Here is a 9,836-nt window from a genome sequence, read left to right on the forward strand (position 1 = left end):
ATTCAAATATCAACTAACTCGTCCACTCACTGAATCTTCAACAGAGAACGCCAGTAATTGCTCACCAGCAACACCCCATAGCATTAGTAACTCAGCATAGCAACAACTCACATCAGCATCTCTTACAAACCTGCAAACCTCTTGATACAAAGTATATCATCACTGAACTTACTCGTCTTCACATATCAAACATGCGAGTTGTCTGTCTCTCTTACCTAATTTGCTGACTAAGTACCAACACCCAGATCTTTTGTGATTTATCATATTTTTGATGATGATGATTGTTAGAGTAGTATTATACATGTATTCATATATTATACTTATGTGTATATACATACTCGCATACTTTATTCATGTATATATATGGGTTGTTGCCCTAATGAAATTCATTCACTTTGTTCTTTCATATCTTGTCTATCATGGTATCAGATGCCGGCCGGCCTGCGCCGTGTATTTGTTAGCTCTCCGACGAGCTTTGTCTTGCTGGACTTTTGGTTCCTCCGGTCTTTGTTGGCTCTCCGATGAGCTTTGCCTCGTCAAAGCTTTGTTTCGTTCATCTCTGTTAGCTACCACACGAGCCTTGTATCATCACCGGCACCTTCTTCTGACGAGTGTTGTTCTGCTCTTAGACCTTTGTTCTCTGTTACATTCTGATCCTTGCTTTGATCTCCGACGAAGCGTTGTCCTTATCTTTTTCCTTTGCTTTGACATTCTGCCAAGATTTCCTACTTGTGTTCGTTGTAGCGCCACCTTGTGACTCGTCACCGACAAGCCTCTTCGTCGTGATCCACAGCCACCACCAACCTTTCATCCGGCAAGTCAACATCCAAAACTATTTTCTTTCTTTGATTCCCCGACAGCCGTGCATCCATTCAGTAGCTCAAGTTCCAAGCATTTGTTTTATTTTTTTTGTTTAGATTCTATTATTATCATTAACAGTATCTATTATATATATACATATAAAAAAAAAAACAGCTCAAGTCCCGGAGCTCATTTAAAAAGCTCAAGTCCCGGAGCTAATTGTCTTTTCCCTGCCTTTATCTATAATCTCTGCTTTTACTTAAAACAAACTCAAATCCCGGAGCTATTTGACATTTTCTTTTTGCTCTAATTCCCTGCCTTTATTCTAATACACAGTATCCCTTATCATTACTATTATTTATTCCCTGCTTTTGTTAAAAAAAAAAAAAATGGCCACTTCTTCCTCTTCACATTTTCTGGCTCCAGTTGATGTTAAATTAAATGGTTCCAACTACAAAGAGTGGTTTACTACCGTTCGTATTGTTCTACTTGGCATGGATCTGCTTGGCCATGTCGACGGTACTTCTCCCCAACCCTCTACACCCGATGCCTCATGGACACTTGCTGATCATCGTACTATGACTATTATTTGTCAGTCTTGTGAAATTGATATTCGTATGGAAATTGGGCATCTTTCTACTGCTCATGCAATGTGGGAACACTTGAGTGGTATGTTTGAGCATTCCAGCTCTGCTCGTCAATATGCCATTCTTTAGGATCTCACTCACATCCAGCAACGTGAGCGTTCCATCAGGGAATATGTCAGTGAGTTGCGATCTCTGTGGCGTCAGCTTGATTCTTTGGGGAAGTCTATTTGCTTGAAATGCACATGTTGTACAACTCACATTCAGTCACGCCAAACACAGCGCACCTTCGAATTTTTGATGCGCCTTCGTCCTGAGTTTGAGGCTGTTCGCAGCCGACTGCTCAATCGAGATCCTCTTCCATCTTTTGATGATGTTATTCGCAGTGTTATTGCTGAGGAATTCCGTCTCAGCACATTATCTCCACGACTTGCCTCTACTGACACAGTTCTTGTTGTGACCACTCCACGCTCCTCTCGGGTACCCTCTGGTCTTTCTGGGCAACCACCTCCTGCTTCATCCACAGCCTCACGATCTTTAGTTATCTGTCATTACTGTAAGCGTCCTGGTCATATGAAGAGTCAATGTCTCAAGCTTCTGCACCGACAGCAGCAACAGTCATCACAGTCTCATCCTTCGTCTCGATCTTCTGCTTCCTCCCCTCAAGCTGCCTCAGTTTCAGCTTCCGTTTCTCCTTCTGATGATATTATCTCTCAAGTTGCTCAGCTTACTAAACAGATTCATGCTATGCAGCGCGCTCTACCCTCCAGCGCTTCCTCTGCTATGTCTGTTGCATCTGGTATGTCTTCCTCATCTTGGATTTTAGATTCTGGTGCTACTCATCATATGACTACTGATATCTCTAGCCTAGTCTCCATTTCCAAGCCTCACACCCTTTCCAGTGTTCGTACTGCTGATGGGAGCCTTCATCCTGTCACGCAGTATGGTCGTCTTCTGACTACCTCTTTTGACATTCCTGACGTTCATCATGTCCCTGGCCTAACTCTCAACCTCCTTTCTGTTAGCCGGCTCACTGATCATGGTCTTACTGTTACCTTTTCTTCTTCCACTTGTTATGTGCAGGACCATCTTACAGGCCAGAGGATTGGGATCGGGCGTAGAGTTGGTGGCCTTAATCACTTAGATTATCTTCGTCTTCCTGCTCTTCCATCTTCTGCTGTTGCCGCTTCTGTGTGTTCTCTTGATCGTTGGCATAGTCGCCTCGGTCACTTGTCTAGTTCTCGCCTGAAACTCTTATCAAGTTCAGGTAGTCTTGGTTTTGTTTCTTTTCCTTCTTCTCATCCTTGTCTGGGTTGTAAACTTGCTAAACAAACAGCTCTTCATTTTTCTTCCCGAGAATATATATCCGAATCTACTTTTGATCTTGTTCACTCTGATGTTTGGGGTCCTGCCCCTCTCTCATCTCTTGGAGGATTCCTCTATTACATATCTTTCATTGATGACTACTCGCGCTATACTTGTCTTTATTTAATGCATTCTCGATCTGAAGTTTATGCCATTTACTCTCAATTTGCGCAAATGGTATATACTCAGTTTGGTAAACGTATTAAGATCTTTCGCTCTGATGGGGAACGTGAGTTTATCTCTACATCTTTCTGAACAATACTCTCCACTCATGGCACTATTCCTCAACAATCTTGTCCATACACACCTGCTCAGAATGGGGTCGCTCAGCGTAAACATCGTCATATCCTGGACACTGCATGTGCACTCCTTTTTGCCTCGTCTGTTCCTCAATCCTTCTGGGCTGAGGCCATTCTAACCTCTGTCTATCTCATTAATCGCACTCCTTCGTCCCCTCTCTCTGGCATCACGCCATATGAATGTCTTTACTCACTTTCTCCCTCTTATGGCCATCTTCGCACTTTTGGTTGTACTTGTTTCATTCTTTTGCCTTCCATCGAGCGGAACAACTCTCTCCACGTTCTACAATGTGCATTTTTCTCGGGTACAGTTCTGAACATAAGGGCTATCGCTGCTATGATCCTCATTCTCATCGTCTTCGTATTTCCCGTCATGTCACCTTTCTTGAAGATACCCCTTACTTTTCTTCCTCCTCCCCGAATCTTTCTTTTCTTCAGTCTCCTTCTAGTGCATCCACTTCTCTCCCATCTATAGTTCTTCCGAGTTCCACTAATACTTCCAATCCTGTGTTTGTTCCTGCTGTCTCCACAAACACTTCCTCTGTTCTTCCTTCCTCTAGGTGCATTGATGAATCTAGTGATTCACCTTCTCTCACCTCCGATCCACACTCTCCTGAAGATGTTCCTGTTATCTCCCATCGTTACCCAGACCGTCTTCGACGTCCTCCTGCTAGGTACGCACTCTCTCTTTCCTCTACCTACTCTCCTGATTTCCAGGCCTTTCTTGTTACCATTCACTCGCATTCCGAGCCACAGTCTTATCGTGAGGCAATGAAACATCCCCATTGGCAACAGGCTATGACAGAGGAACTTGATGCTCTTCAGTGCATGCATACATGGGATCTTGTTCCGCTTCCATCTGGTGTAACTCCTATCAGCTGTCGGTGGGTTTATCGTGTCAAGACAAGAGCTGATGGTAGTATTGAACGTCACAAAGCACGACTTGTTGCTCGTGGCTTTACTCAGGAATATGGCATTGATTATGAGGAGACATTTTCTCCTGTGGCCAAGTTGATTAATGTTCGACTTCTTTTTGCTATTGCTGCTGCTCGTCACTGGCCACTTCATCAGTTAGATGTGACTAATGCCTTCTTACATGGGGATCTCTCTGAGGATGTTTATATGATTCCACCTCCTGGTTTCTCTCATCCTTCTTAGCATGTCTGTCATCTTCGTCGTGCTATTTATGGACTCAAACAGGCTCCTCGTGCTTGGTTTGAGCGTTTTCGTAATGTGGTTCTTGGTCTTGGTTTTACAGAGAGCTCTCATGATTATGCTCTTTTTACTCGATAGACTTCTTGAGGTATCACTATTCTTCTTCTTTATGTTGACGACATGGTTATTACTGGTGATGATGTTGATACTATTCTTTCTTTGAAACAACGGTTACATACCGAGTTTCAAATAAAAGATCTAGTACCTCTTCGCTATTTTCTAGGTCTTGAGGTTGCTTATTCTCGTCGAGGTTACTTGGTGTCCCAACAGAAGTCCATCTCTGACATTTTTCAATGAGCTGATATCACTGATCTCCGTACTGCTTCTACTCCTATTGAGCTACATCATCGACTCTCCTCGTCTGATGGTGAGCTTCTGCCAGATCCCACTCGCTATCGTGCACTTGTTGGTGCTCTTGTCTACTTGACTATTACTCGGCCTGATATTGCATATGTTGTTCGTGTTCTTAGTCAGTTTGTGAGTACTCCTCGCTCTACTCATTATGCTGCTCTTTTACGAGTTCTTCGTTATCTTCGTGGCACTATATCCCGCTCCTTACTTTTCTCTGCCACATCCTCTTTTGAGCTGCGTGCATATTGTGATGCTGATTGGGCAGGTGATGCCTATGATCGACGCTCTACTACTGGTTTCTGCATTTTTCTTGGAGATTCTCTTATCTCTTGGAAAAGCAAGAAACAATCTACTGTTGCTCTTTCTACTGCTGAGGCTGAGTACGGTGCTATGTCCTCTACTTCTAAAGAAGTTCTCTGGTTGCGTCAGATTTTGATGGACTTTGGTGTCTCTATCTTTGCCCCCACTCCTATATACTGTGATAACCAGAGTGCCATCAAAATTGCTGCCAATCCTGTATTCCATGAGCGTAAGAAGCATCTTGAAGTCGCTCTTCACTTTGTTCGTCATCATTACCTTGCTGGCAGTATTCTTCTTCCTTATGTCCTATCCACACAGCAGATTGTTGATCTTTTCACTAAGGCTCATACTGTATCTCGGTTTTAGCTTCTTGTTAACAAACTCTCGGTTCATGACCCACCGTGAGTTTGAGGGGGCGTGTTAGAGTAGTATTATACATGTATTCATATATTATACTTATGTGTATATACATACTCGTATACTTCATTCATGTATATATATGGGTTGTTGCCCTAATGAAATTCATTCACTTTGTTCTTTCATATCTTGTCTATCAATGATAAACAGACGCAATGATCCCCTCAGCATGATAGTCTTGCAACCCTTTTCAATGGGGATGCTTTTGCTATCGAAAGCCTCACTAAATAAAGGCATGTGTCTTCTTCATGCTGATTTCCTATAGAAACATAGTCGCTATTATATTCCTCATTCCCTTTGCAGTGTAGTTTGAAAGGTAAAAATTCGCATGTATTCATTCATACATTACTTTTCTTCTCTTTCTTCTTGAAAAATTATACATTCTCACCATTAAATTTATTTATTTTTATTTATTTTATATTTTCAGAGACTTCAGAAGCAAGCTCAGTCGGAATGCAATACTATGGATTTTCATCAACGTTAGTTTTACTTATTTTTGCTGTCATGGTTTTTAGCTTTATTTCTTGTTTTTCATGGTTTCAAATCTGTTAGGGTTTTGTATTTAATTTTTTTTTTAAATTTAAATAAGTTCAAATGAGAATTTGGTGAAGAGCACACATCAATTAGTACTTAATTTTCAATTGTTATATGAAATTACTAAGTATACTATGTAATTACTGACCTTTTCTTCTTCAGCAATTATGTTTGCTTCCTTCTCTGGTTGTTTATTTCTTACCCAGCAATCAGCTTTCATATGGCCAAACTTTTTGCAGTGAAAACACAGAATGTAACTCTTATTTTCAAAGCATCATCCTCGCCCACCTCTATCTTTTCCTCTCCATTGATTGAACTATCTTCCAGGGCCTCTTCCATCACCCCAGGGGTTTTTAGAGCCACCACCCTTGCTGAAGGTTGTGCTTGTAGATTCACCCTTCACATGTAGGGCCTTCTCACCATTCTTCACTAGAGCTTGATTTACCCTTACCTCATGAGCTTGTAATGAACTACTGGGCTCATCAAGTGTGAGCTTAGAAATCTCTTTGGACTCTTCAATTGTAACAACAACGAAATCAAACTTTGGAGCCAAACTCCTTAGTATCTTAGATACCACCTTCGCTTCTCTGAGCTTGTGACTGAGTCCCCAGATTTGGTTCAGAGTGGTGATGACCCTAGAATAGTAGTCTTGAATGCCTTTGTTGTCTTCCATTTGTAACATCCCGAAACCTTGCTTGAGAGCTTGTGACCTCATGGATAAGGCCTTGGATGTGCCTTGACATTCTTTCCTTAAAAGGTCCCAAGCCTCATGAGCAGACTTCACCTCTACAAACCGGTCCAAGATTGGACCATCCACCGCTTGCTAGATCAGACAAAGAGCCTTGGAGTTGCACTTCTTGTTCTCTCATTCCTGTGCTTCATCCTTAGACTCGGCCACACCCTTCTCCACAAGATCTAATAGCACCAGAGATGTAAACACTGTCTTCATCTGAAGACTTCACTTGCCATACTCTTACCCTGTGAATATAGGGACTAATGCCTGCGAGAGGGTCACTGGAGTGCTGTTGGCAGTCATTCCAAGCTTTGATATTAGAATGTTAGCGTGAAACTTAGGTGAAATAAGGATTAGTCAAAGGTGTTCGATGAAATGCCAGCAAAGTCTGACTATTCAACTAGTGAATAGTTATTGGTTCTCAGTTCTTTAGTTTACGGAAAGTAAGTCAAGGATATGGAAAACTAACCAATGAGAATACTACTCATCCACTAATATATATATATTCAAAAGCAAACAAAGATAATAACCACAAAACAAAGCACCCATTGGCCAGACACCATACTGTGTTCCTATTGGCCATACTCCAACCTTAAACCCTTGCCTATTAGTTGGGCACATACACTTAGAGATATGGAGAGCATTTAAAGCTCTCTCTCAACTACTATAAAACCATAACCACATACACTAACATACTTAGTACACTGAGCAAGCCATCCTCCATGCTTGTACATGACTGGTCCTATGCAACCACGCCCAGCCCCACACCGCACACCATCGCCAGCTGCTACCTCCAGTGATGCCTCACGATCATACTTCAAATCACTACTCAACTCCCATTTGGGGAACAAGAATAGTGCATGGATAACATTTGTTCCTAACATCACAATGTAATGTTGAAATCCAAGTATAATTGCTTCATCTATGGTTTTTAATACTATTAATGAATCAATTAACTCAATATACATCATCAAAATCAGAAAGAAAAGGACATTACCTTTAGATTCATGACTACAAATAGTAAATTATATTTAGAAAGTTTTCAAGAATCAACAAATCTTACATTTAAAAATGGGTCAAATCCTCAAATTAAATTGCTTCAGTGAAGTTTGCAGCTTGACAAATAGACCCCTTATAGGGATTTGACAGCAAGATCCCCTATCTTTTTTATGAAAATTCTAAGTTGGAACGTTAAGGGTCTTGGCAGACCTGAAAAACGCCACTTAGTTAAAGATGCCATAATTTCTTCCCAGGTAGATATAGTATGCTTACAAGAATCCAAACTTTAAGATCTTCACATCTCAATTTGGAGATTGATAGGGGGCCCACGCCTTGATACCTATGACTTTTTACCAGCTTTAGGTTCAGCTAGGAGTCTCATTATGGCATGGGACCATTCTCAAGTTAATGGTACCTTAATTTTCAAAGGAACTTTCTCTATTACAATAAGATTCATAAATAGAGATAATAACTCAAATTGGGCATGTACCAGTGTTTATGTCCCTAATGAGCGAACCCTCAGAAGTGATTTCTGGAATGAAGTTCGATTAGTAAAAAACCTCCTTTCTATACCCTGGGCGATCTACGAAGATTTTAATACAACATTTAACCTAGAAGATAAAAATAAAGGCTACTCAAAATATCTTAGATCCTCCTTTACATGGTCACCACTTCACTAGGACAAATAGGCAAACTGACCCAATTTGGATTCATTTAGACTGATTTCTTTACTCCTATAATTAGTCTTCTTTAAATCCCAGAATTTACCAATACGGTCTTCCTAGATTTGGATCAGACCACTCTCTGATCTGTTTGGTATTTGGGGCTTACTACCTAAGCCCTGAATCTTTAGATTAGAAAAATCTTGGTACACCAATACTCTTTTAGAAAATCTAATCCAGGAATGGTGGTCTGAACCAAACCTCGAAGGCTGTGGAGCATTTATAATCTCCAAAAAAATAGCAAATGTGAAAGCTAAACTTCACAGCTAGGCTAAGGAGACCTTTGGAGCTACTAATCTTCACAAAAAAGTTTACCTGTAGAATCAAGCTCCTTAGATTCCACAAGTGAAATCAGACCATTTTCAGAAGCCAAAGCCGATCGCATATCCCAAATTTGCCTTGAACTTCACTCTATTCTAAAACAAGAAGAAATTTACTGGAAACAAAGATCTAGAATCACCTCAAAGAAGGTGATTCAAATACAAAGTTTTTCACTTAATGGTAATGGAAGAAGAAACAAAAGTGATATAACCCGTATTCGACATAACGGACATTGGGTCAAGGGAGTACAAGAAATTGGCAAAATATTTTCTTATTACTTCCAATTTCAGTTTGGAACATCCATGACTCAAAGATTTCTCATGGATTGGCAGAACTTATTTATTCACAAGGCTCGAGTTGATCTTTCTTCTCTTGAACTACCATTCACTACAGAGGAGATAAAACAATCTGTTTTTGATTTAAACGCAGATAAGGCTCCCGGATAGGATGGCTTCCCATCTTTCAAAAACACTGGAGCCTACTTCAAGAATCACTCGTGAAATTTTGTCAAGATTTTTACAAAGGATCAATTAATCTTGAATGCTTAAATTGGGTTAATATTGTGCTCATAGCTAAGAAAAACACGCCGACAGAAGATTCGGACTTATGACCAATCAGCCTAATCAATTCTACCTATAAAATCATTTCCAAAATCCTTGCTAGTAGGCTAAGTCAAGTCATCAACATTTTAGTTAATGAATCTCAATCAAGCTTTATCAAGGGAAGATGTATTGCCGATAATATCATTGCAGCTCAATAAGTAATTTTTAATCTTCAAAAATGAAAACTACTTGGATACTTCTTCAAAGTAGACTTTGCAAAAACATTTGATACTTTAAACTGGAATTTTCTACTCGAGATCTTAGCCGCTAGGGGCTTTGGCCCGCGGTGGATAACCTGGATTCATACTATTCTCAAAACTGCTAAATCTTAGATTATCATCAATGGAACATCCCAGGGTTATATAAGCTGCAAAAGAGGCCTAAGGCAAGGTGATCCACTTTCCCCTCTCCTATTTGCTTTAGCAGCAGATGCTCTAAGCACAATGTTCAACCACGCTCTTAAATCCAAAGTTCTGATAGGTGTCCAACTGGATCAATCTAAAAGCATCTATCATCAACAATTTGCAGATGATCTAATCATCTTATGAGTAGGAGGACAAGAAGATTTTCATATAATCAAACTAATTCTCTAT

The 9,836-nt window shown here is 40.5% G+C and overlaps 1 protein-coding gene across 1 annotated transcript; it reads right to left on the minus strand.

The window, feature by feature from the left end:
- Positions 1–6,182: 6,182 nt before the first annotated feature.
- On the minus strand, positions 6,183–8,705 carry LOC120282803. The gene is made up of 3 exons (XM_039289648.1): positions 8,636–8,705; positions 7,286–7,476; positions 6,183–6,689 (listed from the first exon to the last, which is right to left on the minus strand). The coding sequence occupies exons 1-3, from the start codon at positions 8,703–8,705 to the stop codon at positions 6,183–6,185; spliced, it is 768 nt and encodes a 255-aa protein (XP_039145582.1).
- Positions 8,706–9,836: the final 1,131 nt, after the last annotated feature.

This window comes from Dioscorea cayenensis, chromosome 18 (genome assembly GCF_009730915.1).
Source record: "Dioscorea cayenensis subsp. rotundata cultivar TDr96_F1 chromosome 18, TDr96_F1_v2_PseudoChromosome.rev07_lg8_w22 25.fasta, whole genome shotgun sequence".
Taxonomy (NCBI): Eukaryota; Viridiplantae; Streptophyta; class Magnoliopsida; order Dioscoreales; family Dioscoreaceae; genus Dioscorea; species Dioscorea cayenensis.